The 22,929-nt window shown below is 35.8% G+C and overlaps 1 protein-coding gene across 1 annotated transcript in view; it reads left to right on the top strand.

Annotated features, from left to right (window-relative positions):
* Window positions 1-707: 707 nt before the first annotated feature.
* LOC138702713 (uncharacterized) overlaps window positions 708-22,929 on the top strand; it is a 48,673-nt gene continuing 26,451 nt past the window's right edge. Inside the window, exon 1 of the mRNA XM_069830032.1 lies at window positions 708-841. Within this exon, the coding sequence (XP_069686133.1) occupies window positions 829-841 (13 nt within the window). The 5' untranslated portion in view covers window positions 708-828. The remainder of the gene's footprint in view (window positions 842-22,929) is intronic.

Raw genomic sequence — 22,929 nt, 5'->3', positions numbered from 1 at the left:
GAAATCCACTCATAACCTATCAAGGCATAAGTAATATAGTTAAGATTTACGTTCGGAAAATTTTAAACCAATAATAATAATAATAATAATAATAATAATAATAATAATAATAATAATAATAATAATAATAATAATAATAATAATAATAGTCCACCGCTGTGGAGTAACGGATAACATGTCTAACCATGAAGAGCGGGCTCGGATTCAAATCTCTGTTTTGGTTGGGACAAGCTACCTACTGTAGTTCAGGTTTCTCCGGAGTTTTCCCTCAATATATTATGAGAAAATGCTGGATAACTTTCGGCGCTGGACCCTGAACTCATTTCTCTGGCATTATGACCTTTATTTCACTCACGCTAAATAACCGTCGCAGTTGATAAAGTGTCGCAAAATAAACCAATTAATAATAATAATAATAATAATAATAATAATAATAATAATAATATAGTTATAAAGAGTGTTATATAGGGCAAAACGCAATGAAGTCTGTATATGTTGAGGGAATTTTACAGTTTATATTCAAAATATACTGCACTACTGACTACAATATTTATAGATAATTTATGTTTGATGAAAAGTCACATATGTCTGTGCTATAGGAGGTTTGAAATCTGTACAAGAAAAGTTTGTAAAGTACGTTGCGTTCATATACAAAAAAAAATACATGGACGTTATTTTGTACTCGTCTTTTGATTGCGATTGGTTGATTTACGCATCAGTCTGCCACCGTACAAGTGTCGCCGTCTGTGGGCAAAGTGTTGGTGATTAGTCAAATCCATTTTAGTGGATGGACTGAGGTGAGGGTTGGAGGAACTGTGGATTGCTGACATGAACTACCAAGGTAAACTTCCAATTTACTACTTAGATACTGTAAGTAATAGTGTAGAATAGTCTACATGCGTCTTTAGTTTTTGACGGTGAAAAGTCTTTCTGAATGGACGTAGAATTTTTCCTTGTTTTTGCGAAGTAGGCTTAGACGTAGGCGTAAATAAAACAGTCCTACAGTATTTGTTCCTTTCAGACTTCTTACATTTTTTACGACATTAATTACCGAAGTTTTAAATTTGTATGTAGATTTATCAAAAGAGAAGTATTGGAAATTTTGTTTTCCATATTCCACTGAAAATCAACGTTCTGCTATTTGAACAAAAATGTGTGCTTGCATGCGAGCATCAGAAATACAAGTGTCTGTGCATTCATGGCTCAACTGTCCACGTTGAGTAATCCTTGTTAAACATACATAAATAGTTTTAAAGAGCACAGTAATTATGTAGCAATAATGGTATTAATACAATTCTATTTGATAAATAAAACGTCACATTTTACAAATAAAATAATTGATCTAAATTCTTGAAACTCAAGAGAGTACGAGTAAAACTGACTTTCCTCTATACGATACCTTGAGTTACATTTGATTAGCCAATGTTAGGGCTACACCAATATTAGAACTGCGTAGTTGTTGCTTGGCGACGTATTCATTTCGTGTCTATTTTAATAGGAATTATACGTTGTTGTATAGAATTCAACATTCAATATCATCCTACACCACGAAAATGTCACTGGTTCGGTTAAACTAGCGCTGAGGTACTTTCCCTTCCTACCTAGACCCACAATTCTACTGAATACATGCATACACTGCAGAACTCCCCCGTTTACTGGCTCAGGGTACCCGAGGCCACTGCGAGACACCACACACACTGGGACAATGGACAGACAACCAGTCCCCGTGAAGAAGTCCAAAATCCTCCTGACTTCACGACCGGGAATCGAACCCGGGCCACCTTGATTAGAAGTCTAGCATGCTACCTCGAGACCAAGGAGGCGGACTTAAACTGTCTAACTCGTCATACATACAAACATAACTCTGGTGACATTACGAAAGTTTCACGCTAGTGTTCACTCATGTTAAGCCTTGCATTTACGAATCTGTGACAGGTTAGGCTCTTGTTATGCTTTGCATATAAGGATCTGTGGCAGGTTAGTTTAGGTTAGTTTAGTTTAGTCTTTTATTATGTCTTTCATATACGAATCTGTGCAGGATTTTCAAAGCCTGGCGATTTTAGTTTTGTAATGTCAGTACTGGCTAGGGTAATGGCGGACGAAGTGAAACTGTATGTGTATTTCATTATTATTTGTTGCGATTCACTACTTTTCAGTGGTTATTGAATTAATACAAGTTTTGCTTTCTTCATATTATAGCATATTGTGTGCTTTATATCGTTACTTTTCTTTCCTTCACTGTAAACCACAACGTTTGCACTTTCATTACTACGCACCTCTCATTTCACACCTAATTTACTACTCTTACATTTCCCAACAATTTCCTTTTCTTAAAATATTTCCCTTTAAAATCCTAGGCGTTTAAAATCCATCTCAAAAAAAAAAAAAAAAAAAACCTTACAAATTCAACTATTTTCGCATTCAAAATCACCGGAACTACCTCAGCTCTAGTTTCTCCAGGTCTCAACCTCACAAATGATACCAATAAGGCATCATTTATGAGGCAACTAAGCCAGGAGATAATGGGGTAAGATGGCCAGTTCCTTTCTCCCTCCATTGCGTATATCGCTGACTAGTAACATATTACATTAATCAGATTTCAGATGCATAGGCCTACAAACAATTTGTTCTTCCTCAGACACATTGTCAAGTGAGATGTAGGCTACTGCCTGATAATACATGCAGCCAGAACCTCAATCAAGTGCATGGTTATGTTGATAATTTGTAATCCTATAAAAAACTATAAGAATTACATTCGCTTATTACGAATAGTATAGAGTATTGAACATGTGGTTTTACTTTCCGGCATCCAGCAACACTTTCCACAGAATAACCTAGAACTGCACTCGCCTGTTGAATGAAAGCAATGCCACCATAATCTCGTACTTTACGGACGATTGATTATTATGGCTACTGTGAAATCTGTTCAGGCGGTTACTTACCAAATTTTATCCGGGGTTATTAAATTTCTGTAACGTTAATGTTAGTCTCTCGTGACAATATTAATTCCGGTTACACTTTCATTTTCATAGTAAACAATCTGAGGTGATTTCATAGCTGTCATAATACGAGTCTGTAAAGTAGTGAGGTTATAGGTTAGGTTGGGTTATACAGATCTGGGTTGATGTGACGTGTTAACGATCAACCATCCAGGTAACATAATGCTTATTTTGTCGTTACGTATTTGTGATCAAAAATATTTAGCGTCCGACGTCTTCCTCAAACGATTTTATCGTTCGTGGGGAGAAAAATATAATTGCAGACGTAGGTGAAAGGTGTCCCAATGAAAAATATCTTTTGTCCTTTTTAATTCGTAGAAAAGTAGAGTTGTACAAATTCTGTGCTTTTTTGCCGTTTCCAATTACAATTACATTGAAAATATTATTAAATATTCCCATATTTAAATGTAAATATACATGTTTTAGAGATCCTCAGAATATATTTCATTTATCATTTTTGTATCTGCAGGTTTTTTAAACAAATATTTTGGTCACACTGATTAAAAGTTTGGGTGAATGTTACTTATGTCCCGACCACTACAGGAACTTGATAAAATACCTTCAAAATTCCTTGGATTGAAAGTATTTAGTACTAGATAATTAATTGATGTGATCACTGGGAGAGCTGCAAGTCCACCCTGCCCGCCTTAAATACGTACCTTACTTATAGGCTATACGAAAATCGTCGTGCGTGAACGAAGAATACGGCCATATTTCTTTAATGTAACAGTGGGTTTCATTGTTGCCAACAAAGTAATATGCGCACCTAATCAAACCTAACCTAACCTTTCTCATAATATACACACCTAATCTAATCCAATCTGTCACATAATACTACACACCTGTAGTAACATTCCTCACACTTAGTATCATTTTCGTTTTCATGTATTGTCGGCTCTGTCAATCGTGTCGGCTTCCATCTAGTGGAAGTGGATCGTACTAATATGAAGAAGAAGCAATGGCGACTTTCATAATAATTACATTTTCATGTTTCGTGATATACTAAATGTGTTAAGGTAGTAATAATTCTCTATATATATGGTACAGTAAGATTTTAAATGTGTTGTGGTTGTGATGAAAGTATCGAAAATTGGTTTATAGCGCCACATTGGCAGTGACAAAAGTGTGCAATATTCGTTTAGTGGCCGGTGGATGCTCTACATTGACCAAAATTTGGTAATCTGATTTCAAATCTCGTTGATCGGTAGAAATGCATATAAGTAAAATATAAAGTTGCTTTGCTGAGGCTAATATTGTTGGTCCCATAATTTCAGTGCTAGTTTTCTAGGTAGGGATCCCCTATAGGCGTTTGAGTGGCCTGGAGGTAAAGCTTATGCTTTCATGACTGCGCCCCAGCCGCAGAAAGGGGCCTTTTGATACGAGGCAGAGTGAACCTCGGGGACGTCCTGGAAGGTTTTTGTAACAATAAAAAGTCCTTCGAATGTAGGCTTTCACGGCCGGCGTCAGTGGGGGGAGAGTTATCCGGGCTGGGCCGTGGTCTACTGGCGATGTTATGTCCAGACGTTTCGTCTACCGCAGCTGTAGGGCGATGTCTGGATGTAAGATCGCTGGTAGACCACGGCCTGTAGCGGTACACGAAACGTCTGGACGTAACATCACCAGTAGACCACGACCAAGTAGCCCAGGTAACTCTCATTTCATATAAAAAAAATCCTTTACTAACTGGAATTAAACCCAAGACCTTTCATTCCGTAGTCAGCTCTACCAACTTAGCTAACCGGCCGCGATAATTCTGTAACATTCTTGAAACTCGGCTGCATAGAATTAAACATTATCTAATTTTATTTTGATCAGTTAATTTCTTTTGAAGGCATTTTTAGTCAAGTGTAAATGATAATTCTAATATTAGGCTGAGATTTTGCAAACTATTTGAGTGTTTCAAATTTGGTAATTTAAATGTGGTAATTTTTTTAACTGATTGAAACTTTGTTTTTAAAGGTCTGTATTAATATACGGGATGTAAGGCCGTCCTTTTCACAGTCGTCGGGGACGGTCTACAGGATCAGAAAATGTCCATACAACATAGGGTCAAAACTTGATAGTTTTCCGAGAAAAAAAATTCTTCTTATTTTATTCGCATTATACTGCTTATATCGTTAGTGAAATTACGAAAACAATTACATCAGTAGGTATATCTAGCAAAGAGTTAATATTAGTTTAAATACATATTTGTGTGTTCTATTACGTTTTCGTGAAATTAAATAAAATTGCATGCTTAAATTTGTTAATATTCTGGCGAGAGAGACGTAGCAATGTATTCAGCAGGCAGTACTCTGCACAGACGTAAGTACGAGTCAGCTGAGTTCAAGCTCCCTGTCCATAGATTACTACCGAGCGGATAGCAGTTCGGTACCAGGTATTCGATAAACAACTTACAATGTCATTTACAGTTTAGGAATATCATATGTTATTAATTTTCGGAGAAAGTCTACGTAATTCAAGTGAGGCTAGAAGGATGTACCGTCAATGTTTTCCGCAAAGAAGGTTACCCAATCGGCGAACTTTTATAGCAGTTTCTAAACGATTATTAGAAACTGGGAGTCTCTTATTCCGTTTCGAAAATCACACAAACAGAAATTTCTTTAAAAACGGTTCTGCTTTATGGAAGCGGGAGAGATTGAAATGTTGCATTAAAAAAAAGTTCGTGTGATTTTGTGTAGTAAACCGTTATTGTTTATTTTTTAGACGTATAATAAAAAAATGGATCAATATTGCCAGTATTGTTAAATACAATGGAAATTTACCATAGAGTTCTATTACTGAGATTGGAAGTTTGTATTTGCTGTTCGTTTTATGTAAATAACGGTCCTCCCCTGCATTAGAACAGATCATCTGTTTGTTGCCGATATGTCTATATCCGCTTGAGCTGTACTGTGTACTTGTAAACTCCCTCCTCCCCATCCAGCAACGTTGCCAAACGCCTAATATTGTAAACTTTAATAATTGGTTAAATATTGCAATGAGAAAAAAAATTGAGGACATTTTTTTTTCTTATGACATGAACAATCGGTATGAACCCTGTATAATGAACTTTTTTTTTTTCAGTCAAGCAACTTGTCTGTAATTTTGCCTTAGGAAAATGAAGTAAGACTACAAAATAAATAGCGCAATGATTTACAGTACACAACTTTCTCATACCGTTTATGGTATTCAAGTCGTATAAAATAATTTGTATTAAGGAAAATTGAGTAGACAGTTATTTTGGTCACGATTAAAATGTGAAGTCTTTGAGAAGAAATACAGAACATCCATGTCCGTAATTAATTTCGGTAATCTTCATCTTACGATGTTTGGTGACGTATACACGTTCATTAATTTCGGTAATTTCATAAATTCCAATTGTTGTGGATAAGCGTATAAACGAGTGGTTTTATGTGGGGCGTCGTAACCTATATCATAATACAATATACCGGTAGGTAGTAGAAATAGAAATATTTTATATTTTTCATATCACAGGATAAAGTTAGGCGAAACTAGCGCACGGAAAGTTCAGGCGATACCTTTGACTTAACCGAGAATCGATCCAACTTTAATTCTATATTCTAACTAATAAAGTAATGTATTAGCTATATTCAAACCTAATCCGAAATGTAATTTTGTTTGTTGGGATGTAGCCCCCCCCTCCCACATCCCCCGCTTATACACTGTCACTCCAAAACTCCCACTGGCGCTTAATACAAATAAAAAAATCATTAAAACCAATAATATACACGAAGATAGCAAGTAGTACTTCGAGTGAGATTAAGTTAGCGAAAAGCGACATACAGTACATTATTATGTAAAAGATGGGCCTCTCCTATCCAATTACCGAAATTTGTATAGGCTACCGATACTTTATATATTTCTATATATGCCTTAATTATTGATAATATTTTGAAAAATAATTCGAAGTCTCCTTTTTTTTTTTGTATTCTTTACTATCGATCGTAGCATCTTAAGCATGATATTAAGATGCGCTTCGTGGTTTGCTTTTGTACCCAGTACACTGCTTCTATGAAATTACCTCAATTTCGGATTCAATGAATTAGAGTTTAAGCTGCAACAGAGGACTAACTGACCCAAATATCTTAAATTATGCACTAAGTTAAGGATCGAGCAATGGTATTTAATCTGTTAAGGAAGAAAGACATTAGTCTTATTTTTTTTTACAAAAAATATATTAACATACACGTTGCAATTGGCATTTATACACCACAATAACCTTCAGTAACACACTTCCAAACTGTGGTCCAAGTTGACTTACGACATCATAAGCCTTAGGGGGGGGGGAAATGTCCTCTGTTACGAAAGGAATTGAAAAAGACGTTACCGGTAATTAAATATACGAAGTAATGAAGTCACATGTCTGCTGTCTGTGGCCAATAAAAAAATGGAAAATTTTATTATGAATACATACATATTTAAACTTCAAACACACATTTCTGTTATACTTTTGTTAGCATATTTTAACAGAGAACTAAAATCATAATTTAGATGTTATGGAGAGAAAAAAGTTCAACTTTTTATTGAAATGTCTTATTTGGAGATTAGAATAATCAAACCATGCTGGGTAACTTTCGGTGCTGGACCCCGGACTCATTTCACCGGCATTATCACCTTCATTTCATTCAGACGCTAAATAACCTAGATGTTGATACAGCGTAAAATAACCCAATTAAAAAAAATCAAACCATTTACATTACTAGAATTCTTAAAAACGTATCGAGGACATCATGCCAGAAGGGCATATGAACAAAACTGCAACTTTACATTAGAGCCATTTAAATAGTATAGAATAATTATTGTTCCTATCCTTGTTTACTTAATACGGCACTTTCTTTGATTCTTTCTCTTGCTCATTGTAATTCTCAAACTATTGTTTTCAAGCATAAATAGGTTCCATTAAAATATTTCAATAACACTGCATTTGTTACTGCGCACTTCTGGTATGATGCCCTCGATATAACAGCTCATGTCGAGCTTCCTTAATACTCTTATCAACTGGAACATTAAAATAATAACGCACACGTTTTGTTTCTACCACTCATGGGTTTGGAATGATACTGGTTATATCTGTTTCTGAAATCACAGAAGTCATTCACTGCATTTTAACAGGCCTACTGACAGCCACCGGCGTGGTTCAGTCGGTTAAGGCGCTTGCCTGCAGGTCTGAAGTTGCGTTTGGGCGCGGGTTCGATCCCCGCTTGGGCTGATTACCTGGTTGGGTTTTTTCCGAGGTTTTCCTCAACCGTAATGTGAATGTAAGGTAATCTATGGCAAATCCTCGGCCTCATCTCACCAAATACCATATCGCTGTCACCAATCTCATCGACGTTAAATAACCTAGTAGTTGATACAGCGTCGTTAAATAACCAACTAAAAAAAAGACCTACTGTGTGATTCGTGTCCATACACTTTAGTTCCATAGCTTTATAGTCCTCTTACAGCACTTCCTGAACAATCACTAAATAGGACCTATCTGAAGAAATAATCTTGTCTGCAAAAAGAAAATCTTGCCAGAACACAAGTATCTCCTGAAATATTTTCTGCAGTATTCCTATGAATATATTCATAAAAAAATATCACTTTGCCATTACTCTTTTTCAGACAAAAACAGAAAAAAATTATACCACTTTGCCATTACTATCTTTCAGAGAAAGACAGAAAAAAATTATACCACTTTGCCATTACTCTTTCAGAGAAAGGCAGAAAAAAATTATACCATTTTGCCATTACTCTTTTTCAGAGAAAAACAAGTTCTCCAAAAGAAGTCGCGTGTTTTTGTTTTAGGTACAACACAATTATTATTTTGGATACCATGAACATTATTACATTTCTTTCAAGGTTATTTTAGTTTGGCTGTACTTATCGCTCTAGTATATAAAGAATGTTTGCTAATGGAGTCGGTTTCATTGCTGTATTAACTCTTTGGCAGTGTTCATTTTCTTATGTAGCTCTGCTCTTAATACTACTATCTATACTTCACCACCAATGCAATCATGTTGGCCTTCCCCATGCGAGGTGCAAAAATAACTTCTGTCTGCTGTGCAGCTATAATTTTTACTTGAAAAAGGAAATTTCCCAAAATGAATTTGCCCTTGAATTGACTTGGTTCCATCTGTGAAATAACGTATGGGGATAAGTTGAAATGTAGTTTTTCTACAAGAATTCCTTTACAGGGCTTAATTGAGCATGTGAACTGCTTATTTCTTGTGCTGTACACTTGTAGAATGCTGATAGATTTTCTTTAGGCCTATATTTTCTTTCTCTCTCTCCCCCCCCCCCTCTTTTGCCTTCTTCCACAAATGCATAGTAGAATTTGGCTTTCTTGTTCTGTACATTCTAATCCTTTGTGCAGTTGATTTTGCCATATTTAGCATAAAAGGTTAGAAAAAAACTACACTAGGTTTACGCGTAGAAACAATATGGAAGTCTGAAGTCATTCTGCAACAAAAAATTTCCTTCCCTAACATAAATTTTATAAACAAAAAACATGTAAACTAATACTTACAATATAGATCAATTTCATTATCTGGTAGCTCCTAATCTCAGAAAGGGAGATTAATTTACTCAAACTAACAGCATCTATATTTCTTAAAGCAACCTGAAAAATATCTTGTAAAATGTTACGGAAAGGGAATTTAAATTTTAGGGGTTCTTTTTCGCTTATGTGTAATGAAGCAAGCGATTTTCTCTTACTGCAGAAATATATTGGCCTGTTAAAAAAATTGCACAAACAGTAAAAAAAAAAAACATTTCAGTAATGCAAATTTCAATTTAGCAAAACTTAACCGTTTTCTTTCCGTAACACTCAAAATATATTTTTTCTTCACTTTTCTCTCTTTCTTATTGAGATTCAACATTATTTTGAAAACTAATGTTATCACAGCAAGCTCTGAAGATTATACCATCTAAAAGAATTAATTTCCATGAGAAGTTTTAAAATGAGTGGTCATGTCCATCAATACTATGGTTTAACACTTAAACATTTTATGATGGGTGAACGTCAACATTGAACGTAATGGACAACGGAAGATCAACACACAACACTAGAGGAAAACTTGTCATCTAAAGATGTACCTGTTCCAATTCACGTTACCTCTCGGAGTGATGTCGCTACCGTCTCTGTTTACATCAGAACTACGGTGACTGCGGGCAGCAAGCGGAGTTGCGGGGGTAGGAAATATGGTACAGTACATGTCGCAATGTTATAGACAGTATGTAGGTTCTCGCATACCATGCAACAGTAGAATGGAAGCGATCATAGTATAACAGGATTCCTTGACGTTTGTAGTACCTGACAATGAACAATATTATATTAGGTTAATATTATACAGTTAATAATTATAATAGTTTATAAATTATTTAGGTTCGGCCTATATAAGGTATAATATTATAAATTACAATATTGTTTTTGTGTCTATGGTATATGGTAACATTTAAAAAGAAACTTACTGTATTATTGATAATGCTGTAAAAAAGCTTCTATCATTTATTCTGCTTCGCTTTCCGAGTCTGTTGAACTCCCTGCTGTATCAGTGGTACTGCCACCTTCACGTTCATTGCATGAGGCCTCACAGTTATTATCGTCTCCTTCATCATCGCTTGTGCTCAGACCTACATTAATTGTAATTTGCTCAATTTCTTGTTCCATTAAAGCATCACGTCGCCAATAATCCTCCTCAATCGTTTTGACTTTATCGCACGCCTTTTTCCAGTCCTCAACATCGATATTGTGAATGCACTCGCTAGTTAATTGTTCAAGTTTCGTTAGGGAACACGGTTTTACATTTTTTCTGCTATTTTGTGTTTCATCACATTCCATTTTCATGCAATACACAGCATATTAAAATATATTACAACTAAATGAATCACTAATGCAGTATTAAAATGCTTCAGTGGAGTATAAATACGTACCGCTCGATTCAATGCACAGTATATTCAATGATAATACAACTAAATAATTCACTAATGCAGTATTAAAATGCTTCAACGGATTGTAGACACGTCCCTCACGCTGCTCTAGTCTAGACTGATAGACTAATATTCTCTCGCGACTGTACAGTGTATGACGTAATGGATGGTTCACGAAGACGCCGCGGGTAACGTGAGCTGAAACGGGTTTTTTGTAAAGTATTGTAAATAGTATAGTTTTGTCAGTTGTCAAATCTGTAGAATAATTTTATTTGGAGCTAAGTTGCAAGGTCTTCGAAAAACGCGTAGACTACGCTTAAACTGCCGAAGGGGAATATATTTCTTTTTAACTTGTACTTTGTTAGCATTCTATACAGGTATTATATTTAAATTGTCTTAAAAGTACTAGCCAATTGTTTCGTTTAACTTTTTGTGGTAAAAAGTCGAGAAATAGCCTATTGAGTAAATAGCAAGCGTTATTTTAACGAAACAACGAAACTTTTTAACGCAAAATAGTAGATTGTTCAAATTTTCAGTGAACAACTTTTAATAATAATAATAATAATAATAATAATAATAATAATAATAATAATAATAAATAACAATAATTAATAACAATAATAATTTTTGCGGCCTCCATTAACTGCTCTTCGGATCCCTAGGGGGCCGCAGTTCTCTATTTTGAGAGTCAACAGCCTTAGACCACATAGCTTTTCGGCCAGTGCTGTCAACTCTTGAACGAGAATTGTCTCCCGAAATACTTTGCAAAGTTGATGGAACTCTCAAAGTATTTCCAAACAAAACAATTTCTCGTAATTTAGAGTGTGGAGCAAATTCAAAAGTAATAGCAGTTCATAATCCATTAAAATTGTCTCCAGATGTAGGTACTTAATTTTATTAGCAGTCTGAAGAAAGATCGCTGTCTGCACTCTTTCCTCGTTTCATGGTGAAAAATGGACTTCAAGTTGCATTTTCTTCTATTTGCTTCTGCTGACGCTGCGTTTCAGATGTTGTGATTACTCTTCAGTTTTTTTTTTTTTTCGTTTCATTTATTATATTTCATAGGCTAGATCTTACATTAGCAATGAAGTTTTAAAATGTGGAACAAGTCAAAATTTATAATATTACAATTGCAATTTTTACAAATTTTTTACAATTTTTACAAATGTTTACAATTTTGCAGTTTCCTACAATTTTTTTTGCGAGATGTAGTGAGATGAGGTGAGGCCCGAGGATTCGCCAAAAGATTACCTGGCATTCGCCTTATGATTGGGGAAAACCTCGGAAATCAGACCAAACGGGAGTGAAATGAAGTGAGACCGAGGACTCGTCATAAACCATCCGGCATCAATCCCACGGCTGGGGAAAACCTCGGAAGAAACCGAAGATTGCAAGAGAAGCATGTCTTTCCGAAATATTTCAAATGCGTTCCTACACTAATATTGCATTCAGCGTATCAGTGCCTAGTGTGTTACGACGTTTTGACTTTACCACGTTCACTGTGTTACACCACAGGGGTGTCGTCGTGCCAGTCGGTACTTCCTTATGTAACCTAGAAGCGCCCTGCTTCTTTATTTTTACTTTTTAAAATAATAATTGTCTTAATTGCGTCTTACTCAATTTTGTAGATTTTAACCTCTTGAGTCCTAGAATATAGTAAACTATACTATACTCCATACATGATTATGATATAAGATGTAGTGTATGTGCAGACCCGAAGTATAAAATAATATAGGAGTCTGACCTCGATTTCTCGAACCTGTATAACTCGAATATTCCATTTCTCGAAGAATTTTTTAGGTCCCAACCATATTATATGTACTTCACCTTTTGTTATATTATTAAGTTTTGTACTTGTGAACTATATCAATAAATCAATATGTCAATATGTACTTCACGAGTTAATAATAATAATAATAATAATAATAATAATAATAATAATAATAATAATAATCATCATCATCATCATCATCGATAAGTTGAAATTCAGTATCTAGAAGCAAAATTTTGATCCGAAAAGGCAGAAAATACTCTATCTAGAATTCTATAGTGCTTGAGATGAACAGATTGGCTTTGACGATATTGCCCAGCCCATCCAAAGATAAGTACTTACAATGATCTAAAATCGGTGCGAGTGGTTTTCTAACTCCTGAATACAACCTCAAAATTACAACCAAAGGACCAGTATATAATCAAAAACTTAAAACACTATCAAAAAAGTCGTTCGGAAGGTCGTCGGGAAAATTGATTGTGAATTGGCATTAACTGACATCAACCGTGTTGATTCTATAATGTTGCTGCTCAAGTCGTGGGTCGACGTCAAAACGGAAACAATTTCAAATTGCTTTCGAAAAATAGGATTTTCGTATGGTGACTAGGCCGATGATGTTGAAGATAAAGAGGAGCTAAACTCCCCGTTCCTGATGAATGGTAGTGCAATTGTGGATCCGGTGGAATCAGAAGAAGATGAGTTAGTTGAGGTTGGAGAGGTCGAATGTTATCCAACACCATCTGCGAACCAGGCGTTAGGTGTTCTAGCAACAATTCGATCTTACATCCAGGTACAGTCATATGTGACTACCCCATTATCCCCTGGCTTGTCTCATGAGTGTTGCCTTGTTGGTGTCACTTGTGAGGTTCAGACCTGTCTTCGAACAGCTTTATTTAGAAAAAAATAATAATAAACTTTTCGCGAAGCGCTCTGGTATTATTTTATTTAAGACTACAATCCTGTGTTACATCAGGTGTTACGCTCCGTCTCGGTATTAGCATATTAGTATTAACTTCCATAAGCAGGGTGCGAATTAAGATTTCTGATGGGGGGGGGGGATAGAATTCTAGATAGAGAATACCATGCATAAAATTATTATTATCCCCATTCGATACACCTCAACTCTTGGTCGCACTGTGTTGCTTGTCTTGCATCTTGATCATAATAATAATTATATCCGTGAGCAGGCTTAAGATAAGATTGTAATTCCTAAGTTATTGATTGTTGTCAGCTTGCCGGTGGTGATACTTTATACTTTATAAAGTACATATACTTTATTTTGCTTACTTTATACTTTATAAAGTATACTCGTTTGAAAACAATTATATTTTGTGAGGGGAATAGAAGTTATCCCTGACAGGGATGTTAATATGAATTTATGAGAGGGGGATAATTTCGCGGGTGCTCGTGTAAAGGTGGTTAAGTCAAATTGCGAGGTTTGTAAACTTCTCTCCTTTGGTACTGAACAAAACCCCTTTGTCACAAAATATGGAGCACTGTAACTGCATCATAGATGGAAGAATGACCTAACTCCTTTAACATAAGAGAAAAGTAATTTGTGGATAGTTCAAATCTGTACTTATTCCAGTGTAGCCAAAACAACTTAACCCCCTTTACACGAGCACCCGCGATTTTCCAACAGGGGAGGAAATCCCCCTCCATCCCCCCGTTAATTCGCACCCTGTGACCATAAGCGAATGTAGACAGATTTATCGCTAGTTGCTAAAATGGAAAACCTAAATTTGATCGTTTTTCATGCTATGAAATCTTCAGTTCTAACGACAAAGTCGACAAGTTGACAACACTAGCTGCTGCATGGACACGTTTTGGTTTACTTCGTGTATATCTGCTGTCCTCGCTTGTTAAATTTCTTGCCTACAATATCCACTGTTTGGTCAGAACTGTAAACTGCGAAAATCCCAAGCTTCTCTTACTAACGAGTATTTCAAATTTTTTTGCTTCATCTCTGCACAGTCCACAGTGAAGTTTCTTTTATAAACATACAAAATATAAAGTTGTGTTTATCAATCTATACAGCGAATTGTTTTATTTTGAGCTGTACACACTTAATAAGCTTGAGAGTATGTAGACCGGTGGCCCTTTTTATGGAATGTTTTGATGTTTTCCTCAATATATGCACCAGTATTCTAATTTTACTGCATAACTTACTGTTTCTTCCCACTCGCCGATCACAATAATCATTTCATTATAATGAAAATCTTGATTATTTGATAGACTTAAGCCACCCTAAATTTATAATAGTTTAAGCCTTACGCACAATAATCCTAATGCTGCGTCCGGAACAAAAGAAAAAAATCTCCCTTACAGATGCGTTGTTAATTTTCAGGATTTCAATCAAAATGAGCTAAGGGTCATGCCGTTGCATGTAGTATAGCTGTAGTAGTAAAATCAGTTACACAACTTTCTTCGACGTCTTCCGGTTGCCCGACCCCTCGTTTGCATTATCCGTTGTATTTCGCTCAACCTAATTCTGGGGTGGCCTCTCTTTCTTCTTTCTGGTGTGGTCCACTGAATTATCTCTCTGGATTCTTCGTTCTTCCATTCTTTTTAAATGGGCGTACCACTTCAGTTGTTTATTTTGGACATCATCTAATATAGTTGCATGCATATTCATGATTTCTCTCATTTTTTCATTCCTTATTCTGTCTATACGAGAAATCCTAGCAAAACGTCGACAATCCATTTCTTCTGCTGCACTCTCCTATACTTCTGATTAGGGATGGGCAAAAATAACCGGTTATTTTGATAACCACTTATTTTCATATGGTTAACCGGTTAATTACCGGTTATTTTTGCTTACGGTTTAGCCTGATAACCGGTTATTTTCCACAGTAAACGAACGACCGGTTATTTTTTTAAATATACATCTTGGAAAATTTTATTATCAGAAATTTCAAAAATATCGTTAGGAATTTAATTTTTAAAGAATATATATTGATTTAATATGTATATGTATTTGTATGACTTAAATTGTTAAAATTGAAATTGTATTTTTAAATTAAATTTATTCCTGTAAATTTTTTTCTTGACCCAGTTTGTGTCAAAAAATTATCTTTGTGTTTATTTTTGTTTAGATATCTCCCTGAGCACGAGTTTTTTTACTCCTTCAGGGAAGAACTAAGAATGTATTTCTGTCAATGTTATTTTATTAACAATAAACAACAACATCGAATCAAATGTTTCCCTTTATTATTTTGTACTCTATCTAATCAACCCTGCATACAAATTCTCATGGGCCATTCATAGATGGGGTATGGGTTACTACTTTACTCACTTCATCTGTCCATAGATAGCGAAATGAAATTAGACTTTGATTCAGTGTCAATAATAATGCCTGTCTTAATCGCTGACTTTGTCTGATTGGCTTATAATGCACATCTGAGGGTATTGGGGCATTTCAAACGGCGAGAAACTTTGACTTCAATATCTATTGGTTATAGGAGAATAGAGTGCCCGTCGAAATGTACCATAATTGTAAAAGTTATGCAATTTGTGTTACTGTTTATTTATCTGACCTATAGCGCTAATGTGAGTGAAATAATTAACTAAATGCAATTTCATATCGTCTTATTATTGTTTATATATTGTTAAGGGACGTGTTCAGCATCTAATGACGTTCTTTGAACTATCTTCTGGTTGGTTTACTGGTGACTGCAAATTGTTTTTTTTTTTATATTTCTATTGAAAATAACGTCTCATTTTGTTTCCCTGACTAATTTCATGGCTTTAAAATTTAAGAAAAATAATAACCGGAAAGTAACCGGTTAACCGGTTATTCTTGATCGGTTAACTTCCTTCAGGTTAAATTAATTTTAAAATAACCGGTTAACCGATAACAGGTTATTTTCTAATAACCTCCCATCCCTACTTCTGATACATACAGAATCACACTTTTGATTATTTACTTACGGCTTTTAAGGAACCCGGAGGTTTACTGCCGCCCTCACATAAGCCCACCATCGGTCCCTATCCTGTGCAAGATTAATTCAATCTCTATCATCATATCCAACTTCCCTCAAATCCATTTTTATATTATCCTCCCATCTACGTCTTGGTCTCTCCAAAGGTCTTTTTCCCTCCGGCCTCTAAACTAACACTCTATGCACTTCTGGATTCGTCCATACGTGCTACATGCCCTGCCCATCTCAAACGTCTGGATTTACTATTCCTAATTTTGTTAGGTGAAGAATACAATGCGTGCAGTTCTACGTTGTGTAACTTTCTCCATTCTCATGTAACTTCATTCCTCTGAAGCCTTAATCTCTGTTCCTCTCTCAAAGTGAGAGTCCAAGTTTCACAACCATACAGAACAACCGGTAATAAAACTGTTTTATAAATTCTAACTTTCAAGTTTTTTGACAGCAGACTAGATGACAAAAGCTTCTCAACCGAATAACAGACATCTCCCGTATTTATTTTGCGTTTAATTTCCTCCCGCGTGTCATTACATTTCTTACTGTTGCTCCAAGATATTTTAATTTTTCCACATCTTCGAAGGATAAATTTCCAATTTTTATATTTACATTTCGTACAATATTCTGGTCACGAGACATAATCACTCTGTCTTTTCGGGATTTACTTCCAAACCTATCGCTTTAGTTGTTTCAAGTAAAATTTCCGATTTTCCCTAATCGTTTGTGGATTTTCTCCATACATATAAAACGTCATCCTCATAGACTTACTGCAATAATCGTTGGTTGGATACCTCACAGCAGTGCCACAGTCTAGCTCAAGTATATAGTCATGAAGCTCAATACGTAGGAAATACTCATCCATAGATAGTTGCTAACCACTAGGATCGCTACTGTCGCCTCATTACAGACAATGCGAAATAGTACCTGCACAGTCTATTGTTCCTAGTACCCTCACAACTCAAGCTTCGTGACTGTATATACTAGACTGTGGCAGGACTCCTTACCTCGTTGCACGGTTATTTGCACGCGTGAAATTTTGAGCATTTCTGAAGCCCTGGTCTAAGGCATCCTACCTAGGACTTGCGTTACGGAATGCGCACTGGTTCGAGTCCTCTTGGGGAAGATATTTTCTCATGAAATTTTGGCCAGTGCATGGGATCGGTGTCTACCCATCATCGTGATTCACTTGGGAGCTACGATAGGTAGCGAAATCCGGTTACGAAAGCTAGCTATAACGGCTGAGGAGATTATCGTGCTAACCACACGATACCTCCATTCTGGTTGGATGATCATCCACCTCTGCTTCGCCATGTGGACGTGAGGCCTGCAGCCGGCTGGTCGGTCATGGTCCTTTATGTGTTGTCGTGCCTCGATTATTATTATTGTTATTATTATTATTATTATTATTATTATTATTATTATTATTATTATTATTACTTTAACCTTCCTCTTCTCAATGATCCATAAATTACTACATACCCTATGAGTCACGTATTGTCACCTCCAAAGGCCAGATCTTTGCTAGCCTCTGCGTGTGACTCCCGTAGGCTCACTGTGGAGCGAGGATATCGGAGAATTACTGTTTTTCTGCTGAACCATTGGATCATTATTTGAATTCGAGCTGTCTACCTGGATGGACGCAGTAGGTAGAGTGCTGGCCTAAGTCCGAGTTTGAGGCTTTGATTCCGGCCCAGATCGATGACATTTTAGTGTGCTTAAATGCGACAAGCTCATGTCAGTGAATTTACTGGCCTGTAAAAGAACTCCTGAGGGACAAAATTCCGGCACACCTATAACGCTGATATAACCTCGGCAGTTACGAGCGTCGTAAAATGAAATATAATTTAAAAAATTTGAATTCTAGTTGTAACTTGCAGGCAATGATCGCTCATCACTTGGCAAAATGGCATTGCTAAGTGTGAAATAGTTTGTTTAATTGACTAAAAGTTTATCATTGATTTGATGTTAGAGCTGGATTTTGAAGAAAATATCGACAAAATTGAAAACCAGTGGAGGAAAATCAGCTGCATCTGATGGACGAATAAGACATCCACTCCTAAATTCTGGCAAGAAATGACGTCTGATTTGATCTCGCTAGAATTTTCCGTCTTCACTCTATCGCATTTTAACGCGGAAGCCAAACAGATTTTCAGCCAGGAAAACATAGTGAAAAATAAACTTAGAAAGATACTTAAACCAAATACCCTCTCTGCTATTTTGAACGTGAAGTTTGGGTTGAGACGTCGACATATATACCGTATGCTGTTTTTCATACTAAGTCCAGAAGAATATTGAAGCTTTCTGACAGAGGATGATGATTTATATCTGATAGGTGAGTCTTCTATTTTTTTTTACTCATGAAGTTCGTTAATTTGTGTAAATGTTAAAAATGTACAGGAACATCATTTTATTTTTACTTCAATTTTTATTGTACCTGAGTTTCTGAATGCACTTCACACCCACCCCCTCTACTAGTAAACTTCTAATCGTCCACACAGAACCAAGGCCGCATATCCAGTCAAAGTCGCCTTACGGTCACAGTAAACAGTACTGAGTTAGTGAGTATAATACGTTCCAGAAATGTGTTCGCGTTTTCCAGTGACGAAAAACTTTCAATATTGAATCATATTTTCGCACAGGTACTGTCATCCGTTTGCCTACTTCGCATTCCGGTTTCCCCCATCCGCTTCTGATCTTCGCTCTGTAAAGGCTAGTGGCTGGACTGTCTTAGCTATTTTCTGAAAATATTAATTTCCGTTATAAATTGGACTTCTACGTAATATTATAGAGCTGTTTAAAATAACGTAAATAAAAGGGCCTCGTTAAGTAATTAATTGTCACGTGATCCCCCCTCCCTTCTACGACAAAACCACTTGGACGGACAGTAGATAGCATGTCTGAGCAATTTTATATTTTCGGATCGGGTAGAAGTGAAGATTGAATTTACAGTACGTAAGATACTCTTTTATAAGTAGGAATTATTTCAACATGAGTTACTAGTACGAAGGACGAAAGTGCTAATTGGAATTAGGGACAATAGTCTATAGTGTGATAATTTGCACAAAAGAACTGAAACCTGTATCGAAATGAACGGCCACCATTTTCAACAATGTGTTTAAATATCCATATTATGATTATTTTTCAATTTAACTTCGTTCTCTAATTTGTACGCTATTGTGCTGTAGACAGTATAATATACACTGCATAATTAATACGTCCGAATGGATAGCTCAGTTCGTAAGTAAAATCACTTATTGTTAATATAGTACTGTATTTTGATTAAACAAAAACCTAATGAAAATGATCAAACTCAAAACCGCGATATTTCCTAGTTTACATAAATGGATAAACTACTTTTCTTCCCTCCTATACCTAGTAAAGTGATTTGTTTATATTTTACGTCAGTATCGTCGAACTCCAGTCGTGGAAGGGGGTAGCAAACGGTGTTTCCGGTTTTCAACCGTTAATCCAAAGGTTCCATTCACATTAGAAATTTTAGTAAAAATAAAATGATGTCCCTGTATAATTGAGCAATTTCTGGCCTTTTTTGGTAATCCGATTTACCTTATTTTACTGAGCGATAGTTGGAAATATTTCTTCTGTTAAAGGAGCAGTCCGCGATAAAATTCGAAATTTTGATTACATTATAGTATGTTTACCTAAGTAATCCTTAGATTAACGGCGTTTGTCTCATCTCTCTACGCCTTTTAGTTTGTGAAATATTAAAGGTCTTACTGCAAGCTCTGACGTCATAACCACTGATCGCTTCATAAGACTGCATTGTACAGTTCCGTTTGACATATAGTGTAGGCCGAGTAAATACAAATTCATGTTACAGTCAGTTATTATTAACTCACTTAGGACCTATCACATGCATATACTGTAATAGTAATAATAATAATAATAATAATAATAATAATAATAATAATAATAACTTACCCAAACTCTATCCCACTTTAAATCCCGTGTACAATGCATTCTGTTCCATTCTGTGATTAGAACGACTTGGGTCTGATAAGGGTTCAAACTGAAAAGGTTTAATATTTTGATCAATTATAACCTAAGTCAACGTCTTCACTGAGTGAGTGAATATATGTGAGACGTGAAATATTCGTTATGAAGGGACTACAGATACGTGTTTATCTCACGTCAGCAATAAATTAGTACATGGTTTATATTATTCTATTGCACCATAGTTGTTGAGTCGCACGGTTTAGGCACCGGGGCTTGTTTGAGAGAACTCTAAAACATGTGCATCATCGAATTGCAGTAGTGGATAACCACGAGCTACTTCCAACACATTTCTCTGTATATCTTCTCTCCACGCGTTTTCCTTCCTGCTGTATGTTTTCTTTTCCATCCATCGTTTAGTGACTTTAGGGTACTGGAGTCTGGAGCCAGTTACATCTCTTTTCACGTTGTAATTATGGCCCACTATCGCAATCATAGTTCTTGTTACTATTCCATCATATGGAAAGTGTTTTCTCTTAGGAATGTAAACCAAACTCTCGTTATGATATGATTCAAGTTTGCTGGTGTGACAAAACTGATTAGTCTGCTTTAAGTCTTTTAAAGGGCAGGGTTGCATACAACATTATTCAGAGCATTGTAATCGTTGGGTCCAGGTTTGATCCATTCCCTCTCGCTATTATATGGGTGAATGTGTGCATATTTTTTATATGTCTCTGTTCGTGTATATTACAAACATGATTTAATACAGAAATGAATCTGTCTTCTAAGTCGTCAGAATCACCTTCACATGTAGTACATAACCACCATGAGTGATTTATGATGCTGTCTTTCCACATTTGTATTTTCTCATATGTTTTTGCAGCGGCTTCAAGGTTTTTAGATAAGCTTTTTGCAATGTGCCAAATGTCAAATTGATGGTCCACCATTCATATTTGGTCCTTATGAATTTCCTAATTCCTCTATTGCGGTCCGAAAGAGAGGATAATGTTCATTTTTTCTTTTAGGCGATCTAGAACTTTTTCGCATGCTGCTTTTTCAAGATTGCCTACAATTAGGCCCTTTTGCAGAACTATGAAGTCTATAAGATTATCTGAATCGAGGTCCATTACACTGTAAGTCACATATTTTGCACTGTAACCAGGTGAGTCAAATTGGTCATCACCGCGATTCACACGTTTTTATCTTTTAGGGAATTGATAAGTTGTTCATGAATGTGAAAATAACTACACCTACTGTTGGTTCTACTAATTTTGAAATTATTTTATAAAATGTTGTCTTGCCGATGAAATATAGTTGTAAAGTTTTTGAAAAATTTTCAAACAATTTGTACCTTATACCTGATGAATTAGAATTTGAAGTTTCTTCTTCTATTTGAAAAGATCTGTCTAAGTCAGTTTATGGCTCACTCACATCTGATTCACCACACACATTTCTTAGCGTCTCTCACCCTATCTCACACTGCACAGTTTCGTTTATATTAGGTTTCTGTGAATTTTCAGCCTCATCGAGAACTACACATACGTCAATATTTTCAGCTATAGGTGCATCAGTGCAACTTGCTATTACTTCTTCGACGACCTTTTTTCATTTATAAGCAGAGGAGCGCTTAGTATTAGAACTGTTTTGGGGAGATTCTCCTTTCAAAAATAAGGGACAGCAGTTTTCTTCATTTTCAAAGAAGTTCTATTGTCTTTCATTAAACGTCTTTTTAATAGACACGATTCTTCAAAATTAATTTCATGGAAATGATTAGAACACACAACAGCAGTTTTCGATGGTGTAAAATCTTTTCTGTTGATTTTCTTCGCCCATGTTTTAAATATTTGCGGTGACTTTTCTTTGCTCGGAAATACATGAAATGATACCTCTTCTCCATGTTGTGCTTTTGTTCTTCCCTCTGAACACGAAAAATCACAACACCACGGCATTTTAAACTGTATTACGATACAATTTCTTCTGTTTAGTCTACTGTAGTTCAAAGTCGTTCATATAAAAGAAAATATGCCCTACATAAAACCACAACGTTGGTATGTGCTGTTTTATGATTAAATGAAAAGCAAAATATAAATTCACTCAATCACAACGAAGTCCGAAATTCTGTTTACGTGTATTACGGCGCGAGAAGATTATTTAATACAAAGCGCTGCACTCGGGATGTTCTCGGCCTACTACGCAATCACACCAGTTCAGTGGCTGTGACGTCATAAGTATTTGTGCGGAGTCAGTAACTCAAGAACCATGCCTCGCATTGACATGCGGTAAATTACATTCTACTTAGATTGAAAAACGTGTTTGATTAAAGCCAACTTAATTTTATCGCGGACTGCTCCTTTAAAGT

This window comes from Periplaneta americana, chromosome 7 (assembly GCF_040183065.1).
Source record: "Periplaneta americana isolate PAMFEO1 chromosome 7, P.americana_PAMFEO1_priV1, whole genome shotgun sequence".
Lineage (NCBI taxonomy): Eukaryota > Metazoa > Arthropoda > Insecta > Blattodea > Blattidae > Periplaneta > Periplaneta americana.
The sequence above is the reverse complement of the archived record's forward strand: the minus strand, read 5'-3'. Positions and strand labels throughout refer to the sequence as shown.